The sequence below is a fragment of the Martes martes genome (assembly GCF_963455335.1).
Source record: "Martes martes genome assembly, chromosome: 7".
NCBI classification, from domain to species: domain Eukaryota; kingdom Metazoa; phylum Chordata; class Mammalia; order Carnivora; family Mustelidae; genus Martes; species Martes martes.
In genome coordinates, this window is record NC_137894.1 from 109137872 (window position 1) to 109156550 (window position 18679).

General features: G+C 41.2%; 2 protein-coding genes across 2 annotated transcripts in view; one reads left to right on the forward strand and one right to left on the reverse strand.

Moving 5' to 3' along the window:
* Nucleotides 1-6948: 6948 nt before the first annotated feature.
* LOC308346075 (coiled-coil domain-containing protein 170-like) overlaps nt 6949-18679 on the reverse strand; it is a 50423-nt gene continuing 38692 nt past the window's right edge. Inside the window, exons 8-10 of the mRNA XM_080808678.1 lie at nt 11260-11487; nt 10236-10454; nt 6949-7248 (exon numbers count right to left, since the gene is read on the reverse strand). Of these exons, the coding sequence (XP_080664804.1) occupies nt 7087-7248; nt 10236-10454; nt 11260-11487 (609 nt within the window). The 3' untranslated portion in view covers nt 6949-7086. The remainder of the gene's footprint in view (nt 7249-10235; nt 10455-11259; nt 11488-18679) is intronic.
* Nucleotides 17317-17952, forward strand: LOC308346076 (mitochondrial coenzyme A diphosphatase NUDT8-like; the record flags this gene model as incomplete). Its single annotated transcript, XM_080808679.1, has 1 exon — nt 17317-17952. One exon carries the CDS (start codon nt 17317-17319, stop codon nt 17950-17952), a length of 636 nt encoding a protein of 211 aa, XP_080664805.1.

An 18679-nucleotide genomic window follows, 5' to 3' on the forward strand; every position in this document is an offset into this window, starting at 1 on the left:
CATAAAAAGAGTATATTATTAAAACACACAAAAAGTACAATAATAAAATAAAGATACTCAATTCGAAGTAAGTGATAAAGGGAAAATTAAGAAACTATGTTAGGGCTTTTCAGAGAAACAGAATGAATAGGATGTGTGTATATATGCAGGAGAAGATTTTAAGAAATTGGTTCTATGCAATTACAGAGCCTTGCAATTCTAAAATCTACGGGGTAGACCAGCAGGCTGGAGACCCAGGGAAAAGCCAATGCTACAATTCAATTCTCAAGGCCATCTGCCGGCAGAATTCCCTTTCAGACAGGGGAGGTCAGTTTTTGTTCTGAATGCCCTTCACCTGAGTAAATGAGGCCCACCCACATTATGGAAAGCAATCTGCTTTACTCAAAGTCCACCACTTTAAATGTTAATTTCATCCAAAAACACCCTCACAGAAACATCTCAAATAATATCCAACCAAATATCTGGAAAAATGTGGCTCAACCAACTTGGCCCATAAAATTAACCATCATAGAAACAAAGACAGATAGGGAAAATGAACAATAAACAGCAATATGGTAGACTTAAATCCAACTTTATCAGAATTTACTTTAAACATCAAAGCCTAAACATTCCAATTTATAAGACTGAATTTAAAAACACAAAGCTCAATTATATGCTGTTTATAATAGATATGCTTTAAATATAACAATACAAAATAGTTGAAGAAAAAGTGGGGGGAATTGCCATGCAAACACCAACTGAAAGAAATGTGGTTTAGCTATGTTAATACTAAACAAAGTAGACCATGAGATAAGAAGTATACCTGAGGGGCGCCTGCGTGGCTCAGTGGGTTAAAGCCTCTGCCTTCGGCTCAGGTCATGATCCCAGGGTCCTGGGATCGAGCCCCACATCAGGCTCTCTGCTTAGCAGGAAGCCTGCTTCCTCCTCTCTCTCTCTCTGCCTGCCTCTCTGCCTACTTGTGATTTCTATCTGTCAAATAAATAAATAAAATCTTAGGGACGCCTGGGTGGCTCAGTTGGTTAAGCAGCTGCCTTCGGCTCAGGTCATGATCCCAGAGTCCTGGGATCAAGTCCCACATCGTGCTCCTTGCTCGGCAGGGAGCCTGCTTCTCTCTCTGTCTCTGCCTGCCACTCTGTCTGCCTGTGCTTGCTCTCGCGTGCTCTCTCTCTCTCTGACAAATAAATAAATAAAATCTTTAAAAAATAAATAAATAAATAAATAAATAAATAAAATCTTAAAAAAAAAGAGGAAGTATTACCTGAAATAAAGTATTAAACTTCATAATGATAAAAAGGGGGCAATTCAACAGAAAAATAAAAATCTTAAATTTGTGTGCCAACTGTTTCACAATTAAAAAGTAAATGTTGACAGTACTTATATATAGAAAAACCCATAATCACAAGAGCAGATTTTAACAAAATTTTTTTTTACTAACTTACAGGACAAGCAGGAAGTCCTGAGCCTAAAAATCTCAGTCAACCTAGCCCTCACTGCAAGGAGAGGACAGCTGAAGGACCTGGAAACCTGACACGGTCTAAGAAGAATCCTTTGTATGGAGTCTCCTCCAGAGTCCACTCCATAGGACCTGCTTCCAGTCCTCCTTCTCTCCCTCTTCCAACACTGGTGGAATGATGAAATATTGAGAAAAAAAATGATCGCATTGTTACATAGTCATTAATTTCTGGCAAACAGATTATAGGTGGGGGTGTTACTTGCCAGCTTCCAGGACTCTTCCTTAAGAGAGAGGACGAGGATATTCCCTTTGTCTCTTCTTTGTCTTTTACTTAATTCTGCTGCTTCGGATCTGTCTTGGATGATGAAGTCCTAATAGGAAAGCAGCCAAATTCTCTATTGCCATAGAGAGCTGTAACTGGCCCTTGACAAGCCTACTCAAGACTTTAATGTAGCAGAAAAATAATTTTCTATCTCTGTTGTCTTTTTAATTTTAGCCACTCTAGTAAGTGTGTAATGAATCTCATTGTGGTTTTGATTTGCATTTCCCTAATGGCTAATGATGTTGAGCATCTTTTCATGTGCTTATTTGCTGTTTGTGTAACTTCTTGGGTGAAATGTCACTTCAAATCTTTCATCCACTTTTTAATTGGGTGGTTTGTTTCCATGTTATTAGGTTCTGAGAATTCTTCACAAGTTCTATAGAAATACTTACCCCTTCAGGGAAGAAACATGAATAAGAATCCCATTGTCTATTCCTAAAGCAGATTACGTAACTCAAAAATCCCAGGGAAATGCTTTTATAGCAGTGAAAGTAAGTCCCAATTACATATTAGTCATAACAGAATCAATAGGAGAAAGCTCAAAGATCATCTAGAAGTTTTCACACCAGCCTGCATATTAGAATCTCAAAGAGGAGTTTAAAAAATACACATGCCTGGGCCCTCCCTGAGTTCTGATTTCTCTTAACTGATCTGGGGGTGGGCCTAGCATATATATTTTAGAAGCTGCCCAGATAATTCTAATGTGGAGACAAAGTTGAGAAGGACTGTCCAACTATTTTATATATGATAAAACTAAGGCAAAGAAAATTAACTGATTTTCTCAGGAATGAAACTAATAGTTATTAGCAGGAGAAAACAAGAGACTATAACATTTACAAAGAATTGGTTATTTATTGCCACTTATGATATTACCCCCAAAACGTAATGACTTAAAACAACAAACATGTATTACCTGACAGGATTTTGAGAGTGCTTTACTGAGTGATCCTGTTAGTATTTCCTGTGATATGGCTGCCAAGCTGTCACCTGGAGACGCAATCATCTGAAGGCTTACGTGGGGCTAACAAAACTGCAGAAGGCCCAAGTTCCTCACTGGCTGTGGGGAGCAGGCCTCTGTTTCTTGCCAGACAGGACTTTCCAAAGCACTGCTCGCTGCGTCCTCATGAAAGGGCAGCTGGTTTACCCAAATGAATGATCCAAGAGAGGGAACAAGGAGGAAGTCATGACGCCTTCATGATCTACCGACATCCCTCCACTTCTGCCATGTTCTACTTAATAAAAGCAAGTCACTAAGTCCAGTGCACACTCAAGAGCAGGGAAATTTGCCACCACCCTTTGAAGGAAACAGTAGGAAACAACTTGTGGTCGGGGCACCTGGGTGGCTCAGTTCGTTGTGCATCCAACTCTTGGTTTCAGCTCAAGTCATGATCTCATGGGTTGTGGGAGAGGCCCATGTAGGCTCCCCACTCAGTGAGGAGTCTGCTTCAAGACTAACTTAGCTTAACTGTAGCTTAAACACCAAACATTTATTTCTCCCAGTTCTGGAGGCTGGGAAGTCCATCTTCAAGGTGCCAGTCCATTCAGTTCCCGGTGAGTACCTGTTTCACGGGTCGCAATGTCCTCAAGTGGCAGAGAAGAGAGCTCAGGTCTGTCTTCCTCTTCTTCTAAGAACACTAATCCCATCACAGGGGTCCCATCCTTGAGACCTCATCTAAACCTAATCACCTCCCAACAGTCCCACCTCCAAATACCATTACAAAGCTTCAATATTTGAATTTGGGCAGGGGACAAATTTCAGGCTGTAGCAGTTATCTTTCATATCTGTACGATAATATCTTTCTTCTAAAACTATATCAATTTTGATGAAATTTTCCATTCCCTGTACTCTTAGTTTGCCTCTTTTTTAAAAACACCATGTCTCAATATCTAATATTAGTGTTTCTTTAATTGATCATTGTGTACTCTACCAGAATATTAACTGAGGGTAGGAATTTAGCTGGTTCACTACAGTATCTCTAGCATGTAGAGCGGTTTTATGTTGTTGCGGGCATACTGATCACTCAATAATTATTTGCTCAATAAATGAATGAGTTGTACAGGTCATACATACATTTAATTGAAAATCAGGCTGAAGTGGCAAAGGCAATAAATTTGGAGATAAAGCATCTAGGACAGGGGTTTAGTCTAGGCATGGCTATCATGCTTTAGGCAATTTATCCTTCAAAATCAATTTCCTCACCTGTAAAATGGGGTTTATGCCATACTCTTCAAAAAATAAGAGCGTTGATACAGTAACTCTTTGGATTGCAATACACAAGTTTCATCACTGCAACATCTAGGAAAAAATATGCTTCAATTCTCCTAATTTCATCTATTCATGTATAAGAACTTGAGTGTACATCTTCAGTCTCCTATGTTACACTGTACCTTTAAAAACCCACTTGTGAAAACTTGAGAACAGTAAGAGCAATTACCAGGAAAATCGCCAGAGTCCTTAATTCCTTTATAGTGATGGTTGTACAACTACGTAAATATGCTAATAATCATTCATTGTGCACTTAAAACAGGTGAACTTTACGCTATGTAAGCCACATACCAATAGCCGTTAATAAAACCCCCAAATAAAGAATCGAGTTAAATAAGTAAGCTCTGCTATCGATTAGATCATCCTAAAAAATGGTTTATGAAAGAAACATCGACATTTGGTTGAGTCCAAAGTGACCTCAACAACCAATCTTCAGAACGGTGATGGGATAACTGAACTGAACGCAGTAAGAAACAAGCCAGGTTCCTCCAGGAAAGAAAGCAGCATACTCCGAAGCCTGCAGTGTCAGTCCTCACAAGCATCGCCCCTGCCTCCCTCCTCCTGTCCTGCTCCCCAACCGAAAGCCCCATCTCACTATGCAGAGTGGACGCCTGCGGGAGCGAGTGTCCCTCCTTGCTGCTCGCTTAGCGTCTAGTTTACTTAAGGCCCGCGTCCTCTCCAACCCCAGATCTGCGCGGGGAGCTGTCAAAATCTAGGCTTGCAGAGCTGACGTCCCTCCCCGCACGGACCCACCCCGAGGTCACCCCGGGCACTTGGGACCCACACGGCGCTCCAGCTCAGAGGGGCCTAAAACAGCGCACTGGCTCCGACGCTGGCCGAGCAGGCGTCCCCGGAGATTTTTAAAAACGGTTACTGGCGCCACCTGAGCCCTCCAACTCGCGGCTGTGGGCGCCACCCAGAGCACGCCCGCGCGGAAGCCCGCCAGAACGCTCCCGGGTGAGCCCAGCGCGCTCCGACCCGACCGCGTAGGCCGCCGGTGTCAGGGGGAGCCCGGGAAATCCGCCCCGCGCCCGCGCCCGGGCCAGCGCAACAGTCCCCCCACGACACCGCCCCTCCACTGCGCTGGACGCGCGAGCTCCGACCTCCCCCTCGGCGGGTTCCACGCCCGATCTGAGACGGGTCTTCCACCAGCCAATCACTTCTGCCAGCGAGTCACCGCCAAGCTCCCCCGTGTCTTTTTCGCTCCCTTCCGCCGTCAGCGTCGCTCGCCGCGGCTTCGACGGGGCGCAGGCGCAGGAGCGCGGACTCGCTGAACGGTCGCCGCCGCCCGGCTGCGGTGCCGGGCCTGGGGTCGCGCCTGCAGTTTGGCCGCGTCCGTCGTCCGTCCTAGCATCTCGAACGGGAACCTGCCCAGCCACGTGGTCTTCAATAAGCAGCCGCCCTCGTCCCTAGGGTGTGTTGGGCGGCAGGCGAGGCTTTACAGTAGGTTGTACAGGTCCTAATGGTTCCTCTTTTTCGAAAGGGGACGCTCCAGATAGGTGAGGAGGGAGGAAATTGATCTCAGCCTTTCAGGCCTGAAAATAGCACCTTGCATTTGAGGCAGCGATTCCCGACAGAAAGTGCCTAGTGGCTGTGCCTGCTGGCTCCTGTCCCGGGGCAACAAGCTCCATCAATCTGACCCGAAAAATGTTTTGGCTAGGGCAGTTGGGGCTGCCTGAAACCCCAGAGCCACAAGACAGAAATCCAGGCCACATTTCCTAATTTTGAGGTTTATTTTAAAATTTGAGGATGGTCAACAACAGATGTGCGACAAGAACTAAGTTCTCTTTACAAGCCACTGGTTATTCCATGCTAAGTGGAGCCCCGTAAAGTTACCATTTCCCTTCAAACTCATTGTCCGCTATTTGCCATATCCCCAGTATTAGACCTGGAGTCACTTTATAGTTTGGCCGCTAAGAAAATTCCTCATTCCAGGTGACCTCTCCCTGTCCCACAAGTGAAGGAGATCTGATTGCTTAACTGACGGATCTGGTTGTCATAGTTAACTCTACTTTTGGTCATTTGGACAGTTTCCAGTTTGGGGCAATTATGAACAATGCTGCCATGAACAATTTTATAAATACCTTTTTGTAGAATTTATATTCACATTTCTCTTTTTTATAGTTTATTTTATTTTTTTAAGATTTAATTTATTTTTTCAAGGAGAGTTTATTTTATTTTAAAGATTTATTTATGTTAGAGCGTGACAGATGTGGAGGGGCAGAGGGAGGGAAGGAGACTCTGGCTCACTGCAGAGCCCAACATGGGGTTCAATCCCATGACCCTGAGATCATGACCTGAGCCAAAATCAAGAGTCAGAGGCTTAACAGACATGGCCATTCAGGCATCCCCTATATACACATTTCTATTAGGTAGGTATATATGTGTATTCAATTTGGGTAGATGTGAGCTATGGTCAGCAGAATGATGGCTCCCCAAAAAGGTCTATGTCCTGATCCCTGGAATCTGTATTTTAGGCTACATGGCAAAAGGGAATTAAGGTTACCAATCAGCTGACTTTAAAATAATTATTCTGGACTTTTCATTTTAGAAATAGTCTGGTAACTATAAATATAAATATTTCCACTGAGAACACAAGTTCTGGTTAATATCCTGCTTAAAATATAGTTAATAATAGGGACGCCTGGGTGGCTCAGTTGGTTAAGCAGCTGCCTTCGGCTCAGGTCATGATCCCAGCGTCCTGGGATCGAGTCCCACATCGGGCTCCTTGCTCCGCAGGGAGCCTGCTTCTCCCTCTGCCACTCTGTCTGCCTGTGCTCGCTCTCTCTCTCTCTCTCTCTCTCTGACAAAAAAATAAATAAAATCTTTAAAAATATATATATAGTTAATAATAACGTAGACTAGACCATAAATAAACGTATAGAACAAGATAATGACAAAAGTTAACTGCCAAATATCAAAGAAGAGAATTTTTCAAGTGAAAAATTCTCAATGCATTTTATTCATTATGTAGCTAATTCAAGATGCTGGAGGAGATATCTATATCTTCTGTGCTCTTGTTGGCAGCAATGAAGAAAGAATTTTTTATTCATTATCCTGTCCAGTCTCACAATCAGAAGCAATCTTTGATTTGTTAGATGCTTCATAATCTTGTATAATAAGCCTTAGGTGATTGATGATTTCCTTGTCAGCTGTTCTCATGTTAAATCCCAACATCTTCATAATAGTTTCTCGAAAATCAGAAAGCTACAAAAAACCACCAAAACCATGAGATATATCATTAATTTTGGCCACCTTCTTATTGTGTACAATGAAATTGGTATCAGAAATGTAGTCTTATTAAATATTTCTTTATGAAATGTAACATTCTACATTCAAATTATATTTTAAGCTAGAAATATTACAAGAACTCTTTATTTAAAATGTCCTTTTCATTTTAAGATTTTATTTTTACACTTTATAGACTAAACTTAATTTTACTGCTGCTTGTTTTTCATCCCTAAGGAAATTCCTTTTTGGACTTTGGATTTGCTATATGGTCATAGTAGTCCGCTAAGCATATCTCTCCACTCCTCCTCCAAAAACCATAGTGATCGTCCAAGGAAAGCAGTTATAACCACCTACAAATCATATCTAAAGCATAAATAGAGAATATCACGGAATTCAGTTGTGTATAAGTGGGGAAATAAATATCCTAAACCAGCAGAGGCAGCTCCCTGAGCCCACACTGGAGGATGCAACTGGTTTCCAGTGGTGTCCTGGACATAGGACCACGCAGAAATGGGGAAATATTGAGAAGTCTAAGACCTGGTGGGTCAGAAAACTGGCAAGTGGGAAGGAAAAGAAAAGGGCTTAGAAGCACATGAGACCAAAAATGGCAGCCTTTTTCTTTTTTTAAAGATTTTATTTTTTTATTTTTAGGGAGAGAGCTCATGCCCACAAATGAGCTGGGTGAAGGAGCAGAGGGAGAGGGAGTCTGAAGCCAGCTCCACACCCAGCACAGAGCCCGGAGTGGGGCTCCAGCCCATGACCATGAGATCATGACTGGAGCGGAGACCAAGAGTCCGACACTTAACCAACTGAGCCACGCAGGCACTCCCAAAAGTGGCAGTTCTGAAGGACAAGGTTTCTGAGGGAAGAGGGAGATACTTGGTGAGATGTTCCTTAGAAGATAGGAAATAAAGGAAAAGAAAAAAGCAAACAGTGGGAAGTCAGGGACTTCTATAAACAAGAGTACTGCAGAAGCAGGCATCATATAACTTCTCACCCCAACATAAAAGGCTTGACGGGAAAAATAAATAAATAAATATATATATATAGGGCTTGACGGAAGACTGTAGAACTGCACTCACTGTGGCAACACAAGAGGGTAGTATTGAGTTTAAAAAAAAAAAAACACAAGCAAGTAAACCCTGCCCTGTAACTACCCTAAAGTGAAACACCTGAAATTGAGAAGTCAGGGCAATTGAAAGTACTTTATTTTATTTTTATTGATTTTACTTAATTATTTGAGGGAAAGAGGGAGCAGGAGGAGGGAGAGTGAGAAGCAGACTCCCCACTGAGCAGGGAGACCATACAGGGCTGGATCCCAGGACTCAGTTCCAGGACTCCACGATCATGACCCAAGTCAAAGGCAGACAATCAACCAACTAAGCCACCCAGGCACCCCAATTAAAAGGATTTTAACATGAATAGATAAAAGGCAAATAATATCCGTCCAAATTTCTTTAAATAGAAAATAGCATCATCCAAACTAGTCAGGTGATGAAAATACTTCCCCCCAAAAAACTGCCACAGAGCAAAAGAGACATGTTTGACACAATACCTGATATGGATTAAATTTCAGGGGTGCCTGGGTGACTCAGTTGGTTAAATATCTGATTTTGATTTCTGGCTCAGGTCATGGGGTCATGGGATTGCGCCCCTCCACGGGGTCTGTGCTCAGCATGGAGTCTGCTTGTCCCTCTCCTTCTGCTCCTACTACCCCACCCGCATGTGCACACTGTCTCTATCTCACAACTAAATAAATGAATAAAATCTTTTTAAAAAAAATTTCCAACAAGGATTTGCAGACATGGGACAGGGAGAGGAGGCCTCTATTTTGAATGAGAAATGTTGTAATTCAGAATACAAATGGACCAAAAAATGATATCTAATATGCCTCATAGATGAGGGAGATGTGGTGGTTGAACTCAGGCAAGAATAAAACAAAGTCGTCTCAGAAGTAACGAGTGAACTACAGTGTAGTCAAAGAAGAGGAGATCTGACTGAAAATATAGAAAGGATATTGAGAAGAGTAAAAACAAGAATATAAATATGCAGAAATTTAAAAAGAGAAAAAAACCCAAAAATAATAATATCATGATTTTATGTTTTAAGAATCTTTTAAGGTAATTGGTTAAATTACATGTTTCTTAAGCTACTAATAGGAGATGTAGCATATAATTCCACAGTAGCCCCAAATTATCAGTTAGCCTTTTAAAAATTCTTTTAAGGGGCAGCTGGGTGGCATAGTCCGTTAAATCATCTGACTCTTGGTTTCAGCTCAGGTCCTGATCTCAGGGATGTGATCTCGAGTCCCAAATAGGGCTCCAAGCTCAGAGCAGGGTCTGCTTGAGGTTCTCTCTTCCTCTGCCTCTGCCTCAGTCCCTTCCATTCATTCTCTCTCTTTCTTTCTAAAATAAATAAATCTTTTTAAAAATTCTCTTACAACACCTGCTTTATAAATGTTGTGAGAATCTAGGCAAATTTAGAAGCACTACCCTCTTTTCCTAGGAGGTGACTCAGTCCCAGACACATTGATTTCCCTGAACTTCCATTCTTGGACATCTTTTTCCTCTCGCCATTGGTCAGAGGATGTCTATGCAAACCTAAGTGAAGATAATCATTTATGCCATCCCTTGCTACTGTGGATTCACCAGGAATAAGCATTTGACCTAAGCTGGGCTTTCTTAGACACTTTATGGGGACTCTCTCCCCTGTCCCAGAATCTCTAAACATAAAGCAAGCTGACACACACACAGATGCCAAGAAGAGATGGTGAGAAAAGCTTTAGAAGGTCCCAGGTGCTAATCCTGCAGCCCCAGTGCTGCTCTTGCTGAGGTCTGGTTCCTTAACTCACCTTTGAGTCCATAAGCCAACAAACTCCTTTTTGTCTGCATTAGATAGAGTCTAAGGTGACATTGGTGTTAATCACTTTAAAGACTCTTAATATAATAATGAACAAAACAAACCTCTTGTTGTTGTCCTGGTACTTTATTAAGCGTGCTCTTTGCTGTGCAGGGCTCAGGAGTGACAGCGTCTAACAGCTGATGGACCTTGTCTTTGTCCCCTCTTGCCTCTTGCTTGGCAGAGTGTAATGTAGTTTTCAAGTTGTCTGTTTTCATACCTGCTTTCCCTTTCATTGCTTCAATTTGCATTAAAGATTGCCTGAGCTTTTTGATTGTTTTGTCCTGTGAGGGTATAAGGTTGGGGGAAAGGGATATGACTAATTAGATCTCTTCTAAGTAAAAGACAAGATGCATGATATAACCCATGCTTCTTTTCTTCTTTTTTAAGGCTCTGATACATGGAAAAGAAAGAAAATTCCACAGTTTATGAATTAAGAAGACATGTCTCAATCATCATACTCCTCAATAAGAGTCACTGAGCACTTTTATAAACTAGGCACTAGGGATTTAAAGAAGTTTAATGAGTATTCATGTCCTCAAAAGTTGTACTGCCTCTGCTAACCAAAATCAGAAATAGAGAAAATAACTGGCTTTGCAGTTAAGATAAACATTGCTGGTAAAATGCCAAAAAAAACCCACTTGTGGAAGTATTTAGTACACCTTTGTTTTAAGGCATAAAACATATGTTTGAAATACTACAAGTGAAGCTTGACATGGAGAAGATCCAAAGAGAAGCCTCCAAAAATGAATAAAACTTAACTATTACCCCAATAAGAAAGACCAAAATAAGACGGAAAGAGCAAGGACTCTAGAATTCTAAAATTTAGAATACCAGTTAACTTTGAGAACTAGGGAAAAGAATAGATGAGGGTTTCGGTGGGGTTGACAATACCCTGGTTTTTAAGATAAGTGGTGGATGTCTATGCATCTAATTTTATTATCCAATAAGCTTTCATATTATATACACTCATGCATGCATATAAAATAATTTTAATGTTAATTTTTTTAAAAATTCATAAGAAACATGCAGCTAAAATAGTAACAGATCAAAGCTGAAGAGAATTTTTGAAAGCCTCACTTTACTTACTTTAAGGACATTTACTCTTGTTAGTTGAATTTTCATACTTTTATTTGACAATTTCAAATCACTGAGCTGTTTCTGAAGTTTCTGAATTTTCTCCTCTAGTCTCTGAGTTGTAGCAATCTGTAAATTCTGCTGAATATTCAATAATGTTTGTTGCTCATTATCTTTCTCTGGCTGTCGGGACATCTTGCCATGCTCATCTGTCCACAAATTCTTAGTCCCAGAGTTTTCCTTCGGAGAAGTCAACAGCATTGAAATAAAGAAGTTGGGCTTTAAGGTGGTGTTCCACATTAGCATACCAGATCTACTCTAGGCTGATAAGCTGCGGACAGTAATACTTGCTTACTTAAAATATTTTTTTCACCATTGATATGCATTATTAAAATAATCTGGAAAATAAAATATGACAATAAAATTGATGGCTTGTGCTAACAATTTTATAAACACCCAATGGTAACATAGATTGTATCAACTTTTCTAGCAATGTATTATAAGGAAACAAATATTTAAAGATTCCTACACAAAGATATTTACATTATTTATAACATGGAAAATAGAAACAATGCAAATGTCCAAAAAAGTATAATTAAATTACATATGATTTATTATACCCTCCCTAAAAGTCAAGTTACAAAAATATTTACTAAGAGAAAATACTAGTGATATAACTAAATGGAAGAAGCAGGATTAAGAAAAACTATGCCTGTAAGTTAACACTGGTTATCTCATAGTAGTAGGATTATTGGTGATTTTAATTATATTCTTTTTAGTAATCTGTACTTTATGAAGTTATTACCATCAAAAAAAGAGAGGGTATGCAAATTTCATTGAAATATTGTGTATTTTCATTATATATAGATCAAAAACTAGTAAAATTTTTTAAAAAATTTTATTTATTTATTTGACAGAGAGAGAGAGATCACAAGCAGAGAGAGCAGCAGGCAGAGAAAGAGGGGGAATCAGCTCTCCGCTGAGTGGAGAGCCCAATGTGGGGCTCGATCCCAGGACTGTGAGATCATGACCTGAGCTGAAGGCAGAGGCTTAACCCACTGAGCTACCCAGGTGCCCCAAAAGCTAGTAAAATTTATATTTAAAAAGAACCACTTGTTCTTTGGAAAAAATACATGCCCCAAGCAAGCTTGGGGGCAAGAAGAAGTAAAAGAAGAAAAAGAAAAAGGGGGCACCTGGGTGGCTCAGTCAGTTAAGCATCTGCCTTTGGCTCAGGTCATGATCTCAGGGTCTGGGGCTCCATCCCAGCATCAGGCTCCCTGCTCACAGGGAGTCTGTCCTCCCTCTCCCTCTGCCCCCTGCTGTGTGTGCTCTCTCTCTCAAATAAATAAAATATTTTTTAAAAAGGAGGAGAGAAAGTAAAAACACATAACATTAGGAAGGAGAAATAGGCAGAATTCATAGATATAGAAAGTATGAAAATAATTCTAAAAGAATATTTTATACCTCAGTGACAATAAGTTGAAAATCTAACAGAAGTACAGTATTTTCTAGAAAACAATAATATGCAATCATGTCTGGAAAACTCAAAAAAACCCTAGTTAAGAAAACTATTGAATTAATAAGTGAATTCAGTAAAATGGTAGGTAATTAATAAAAATATATACATATCAAATGTGGGGCAGCTGGTGGCTCAGTTGGTTAAGCCTCAGACTCTTGATTTCAGCTCAGATCTTGATTTCAGGGCCCTGCACTGGGCTCTGCACTCATCAGGGAGTTGGCTTGAGATTCTCTTTCTCCCTCTCCCTCTCCCTCTGCCCCTTCCCCGAGTTTGCACACATGTGCAAGATAAATAAAGCTTTAAAAAAACAACAAAACATATCAAATGTTTTTGTTTATATTAGTAATAGCCATTTCAAATAGAAATGGGAAAAATATGTTATTAACAATGAACAGAAAATCTATAAAAGACCTAGGAATAAATTTTACAAGAAAGACTTATAGGAAGGACTTATAGGACTTATATGACAAAAAGTATAAAATCCTATTACAGTATATAAAATAAAATCTGCTATAGGGAAAAAGAAGATGTGCCAAATTATCAAAAATTACCAATCGGGGCACCTGGGAGGCTCAGTGGGTTAAAGCCTCTGCCTTCGGCTCACATCATGATCCCAAGGTCCTGGGATCAAGCCCCACATCGAGCTCTCTGCTCAGTGGGGAGCCTGCTTCCTCCTCTCTCTCTGCCTGCCTCTCTGCCTGCTTGTGATCTCTGTCGGTCAAATGAATAAAATCTTTTAAAAAAATTACCAATCATTAATATCATAAATGTTTAAACTACAGATACCTGTAATAGCAGGGAAAAGGCATATTAATCTACTTTAAATATACATTTTGAAATAGATATTCAAAAAGAATATTTTTAATTTGTTAAGAATTATATTACAAAGCTGACAGAGTAAATTGTAAATTGCATGTGCAAATTGCCACTCTGAGAGGTATAAAATTTGCATTGAATAATTACACTCACAGAGTGTTATCATTAACCTACTCTATTTCTGTCCTCTGTTGAGAAAGAAGACACCCCCATCAAAAGAAAAGTAAAATATATGGAAATTATGAAATAAGTTAGGACAATCACATACTAATATAATAATAATTGCAATAAAGATGAATATGTTAAATTCACCAATTGGATAACCCCCTAATTTAATTTTTAAAAATACAACCATATACTGTCTTTAATTACAAAGATGGAAAAAGGCACAAAAATAAAAGGATAAAAAGATATATCAGGCAAACACGAACTGAAAGTGCATTGCATTTGTAACCATAATTTCTGAAAATGGAGAATTTAAGGCAATATTTTATAAAGCACAAAAAAGAAACTGTTTAGTAGTGCCTAAAACAACAAGATAGCAAAGATCGTCATGAGTGCACATGCTCCAGTAATCTCTAAAGCATAAAATGATAGAACAGCAAAGTTGCATGGATGAACAAAACATTATCCTTAGAGAATTAGGATCCCTTTCCCAGAATCAAGGATATAAAAATAACCAGAGATACGGACAATGTGAACCATATGAATAATATGCTTGAGCACTAGCTATATATGGAACTTTATACCCAACAGAGAACACATTCTTATAAACACACATGGAACAGCTACCAAAATCAACCCAGTATTCAGCCATGTAAGAAGTCTCAGTAAATTCTCAAGGATCATATACTTCCAGAATGTTGTAATAAAATACAAAATTTTTAAAATCTCATACATCTGGAAACTTAAAAATATATTACTATATTTAAAATGAAAAATAAGGAAAATACTGGACAAATGTTGTTCAATCTCTGAACTTGACCAATAGTTTGTCAATATTTGTGAAACAAAGCTAAAGTACCTCTTGACAGAAAATTATGATTTAAATAAGTATATTTATCAGGATATTTGAAAAATTAAACATAAACCAGTTACTCTTATTCTCTTTTTATTCTTCCTTTCCTTTCTTTTCCTCTCTGGACAATTCAGTCCTAAAGCCATTAAGTGGGCAGAACAAAGTAGGCTCCAGAATGTGGCCCAAGCAGGGCAATAAAAATGGGCACAGAGGAGGGGTGCTCTGCAGAGGGACTCAGAGCCTGACTGGGGTGAGAGAAGAGCCCACATGGGGAGGTGACCTGCCATGGAGTGTAAGGGACTGAAAAGTGTGAAGAAGACATGCACACAGTTTTGGAAATTAACAAGAATAGGCTGGAACCGAAATAGGAAAACAGGTAAAGGAAACAAACAGGCAAATACTAAAAAGCCTAAAGACTAAAAATCAGAAAGGAAATGCTCCAACTCATTAATATTGAGAGAAATGGGGGTGCCTGGGTGGCTCAGTGGGTTAAAGCCTCTGCCTTCAGCTCCAGGGTCCTGGGATCAAGCCCCGCATCGGGCTCTCTGCTCAGCAGGGAGCCTGCCTCCCCCTCTTTCTGTGCCTGCCTCTCTGCCTACTTGTGATTTTTGTCTGTCAAATAAATAAATAAAATCTTTTAAAAAATATTGAGAGAAATGCATATTAAATTTGCAATCATTTTATACCCAATGAAATGGAAAAAATCAGGAAGCTGGTTAATGCTAAGAAATTACAAAAACGTGGAGATTCAAGAACCCTCATGTATCGCTGGTGGGACTATCGTTCTGTGAGAGCTGACTGGCTTAATCAAATTAATCACTTATTCAAATTAAGTGTATGTATAATCCTAACCCAATGAGCCACCAATTCCAGTCTTGAGCAAACACCCCTAAGATTCTCTGACAGGCCTATAGGGGAACTTGTACAAAGATGCTGGTAGCAGTGTTTGTGGTGGCAGAAAGACAGAGGTAACCAAGGCATTCATCACCAAGGAGTGGACAGACAGAGCATGGCAGATATGCATTCCATAGAACTCCATGTAATAGAAGCAATGAACTAGATGAACACATAGCATCACTAAGTCTATCTTTTAAAAAAAAAAAGATTTTATTTATTTATTTGACAGACAGAGATCACAAGTAGGCAGAGAGGCAGGGAGAGAGGGGGGGAAGCAGGCTCCCTGCCGAGCAGAGGGCCTGACTCGGGGCTCGATCCCAGGACCCTGGGATCGGGGCCTGACTCGGGGCTCGATCCCAGGACCCTGGGATCATGACCTGAGCCGAAGATAGAGGCTTTAACCCACTGAGCCACCCGGGCGCCCCTCACTAAGTCTATCTTAAAGATACAATGCTGAGTTATTATAATTATATTAATGATAAATTAATAATATATTAAAATTATATTTAAAAGAACATACTATTGACCCATGAACAACATAGGTGTCAACTATGCCAGTCCACTTATTTTTTTGAGAAATAGAGTACAGTACTGTCAATGCATTTTATGATTTTTCTTAACATTTTCTTTTCTCTAGCTTACTTTAAGAATACAGTATATATAAATATGGCATACAAAATATGTGTTAATTGACTATGTTATCAGCAAGGCTTCTGGTCAACAGTAGGCTGTTAGTAATTAAGTTTGGGGGAGTCAAAACTTACACATGGGGATTTTCGACTACATGGGGAGGGTGTTAGTGACACTGACCCCCACACTGTTCAAGGGTCAACTGTATAAACAAAAAGATACACTTTAAACACATTAGATTGATCTCCTTTGTTTTTATTTCAAGTTGGCTCCATGCTGTGCAGGGCTTGAACTCACAACCCTGAGATCAAGTCCTGAGCTGAGATCAAGAGTTGGACACTTAACTGCCTGAGCCACCCAGGTACCCCAGACTGATCTTTGGAAGAGGGAATGGGAAAATGGACTTAAATGGAATAAATAATAATAAATAAGAGAAAGCCCTTCTATGGCCCAAGATAATGTGTTAGGAACCACAGAGTTTGATTAACTCATTCTTCTGCATCTGAGGTTCCAAACTGTGAGGAGTACAAAGGAATCCAAGAAACCAACATTTAAAAAGGGGGAGGGCACTCAACCTTACTAGTTAATAATCAGGGAAATGTTAAAACTGTACTATTTTAACTCAACTCTCTCTCTCTCTCCCTCTCTCTCTGTGTCTCTAAAAGAATGACATCTCAGGGTGCATGGGTGGCTCAGTCAGTTAAGCATCTGCCTTCGCTCAGGTCATAATCCCAGGGTCCTGGGATCAAGCCCCACATTGGGCTCCCTGCCCTCCCTCTCCCACTCCCCCTGCTTCTCTGGCTGTGTCTCTTTAAAATAAATGAAGTCTTAAAAAAAAAAATGACATCTCCAATGCTGGCTAGACTATGAAAAGAAAGAGGTATTCCTATATTTCTATTCGGAAAGTGAATTCCTTCCGCCTTTTGGAAGTAGTATTTTGGCAGTAGCTACTGAAATTTAAAATACTCATACACTGTGATCCTACAATTTCACATTTAGAACTCAGTCTCATAGGGGAGAAAGCACCAATGTGGAAAGATAGATGTATAAGTCTATTTATTGCTCCATTATTAGAAGTGGTAAAAAACGGCCCGGCCCAGCTTCCCCCGGGAGGTGGAGGACGAGTGCTGTCCTTCCCCTTCCCTCCCAAGGCCCGGTGCCCTCCCTGTCCCGGCTGGGCCCGCGGGACATGCAGCCTGACTGCCTGTTGGCGGAGGGCGAGCGGCGCTGCAGGCGGCTGCTGGCAGGGGCCACGGCCTGGCTCTGCGCTCGCCCCGCGGCGGCCGCGGTGCTGGTGCCGCTGTGCTCGGTGCGCGGGGTCCCGGCGTTGCTCTACACGCTGCGGTCCAGCCGCCTGTCCGGGAGCCGCAAGGGTGACGTCAGTTTCCCAGGTGGCAAATGTGACCCCACTGACCAGGATATGGTGCACACAGCCCTAAGGGAGACCCATGAGGAGCTGGGCCTTTCTGTGCCTGAGGAGCATGTGTGGGGCATCCTGCGGCCTGTGCACAACAGGCAAAAGGCCAGCGTGGTGCCAGTGCTTGCCGGCGTGGGCCCACTGGATCCCCAGAGTCTCAGGCCCAACCCGGAAGAGGTGGATGAGGTATTTGCCCTGCCCCTGGCCCACCTGCTGCAGGCACAGAACCAAGGGTATACCCACTTCTGCCGGCGTGGCCATTTCAGCTACACACTGCCTGTCTTCCTGCACGGGCCCCACTGTGTCTGGGGGCTCACGGCCATCATCACTGAGTTCACCCTGCAGCTGCTGGCCTCTGGCGCCTACCAGCCCCGCCTGGCCAGCTCTGAGGGGCCGCCCATAGGCTGAAGGCCCAGCCCCGGGCAGCCCCCTCCTTCAGTCTGTCGGGCCAGCTCCATTCCCAGACTGAATAAAGAGCTTTTAACTTAAAAAAAAAAAAAAAAAAAAAAAAAAAGTGGTATAAAAGGTGGAAATATTTTATAGTACATCAATTGGGAACTGATCAAATAAGTAAGTTCTATACACTCTGTGGACCACTCTGCAGCTATTAAAGGAATGAGTTAGGGCACCTGGGTGGCTCAGTCGGTTAAGCCTCTGCTTTCAGCTCAGGTCATGATCTCAGGGTCCTGGGATCAAGCCCTACATCGGGCTTTCTGCTCAGCAGGGAGCCTACTTCTCCCTCTCGCTGCCTGCCTCTCTGCCTACTTGTGATCTCTGTGAAATAAATGAATAAAATCTAAAAAAAAAAAATTGTTAAAGGAATGAGCTAAACCTTTATCTTTTCTTTTCTTTTTTTTTTTTTTTTTAAATTTATTTATTTGTTAGAGAGAGAGAGAGAGAGAGCAAGCACAGGCAGAGGGAGAAGCAGGCTCCCTGCCGAGCAAGGAGCCCGATGTGGGACTCGATCCCAGGACGCTGGGATCATGACCTGAGCCGAAGGCAGCCGCTTAACCAACTGAGCCACCCAGGCGTCCCTAAACCTTTATCTTTTCACCTAAGAGAAAACCATGAGGTACTTAACTTTTCACTATGGAAGAAGAATATTTGACTATCATAGTCCCAGTTTTATAAAAAT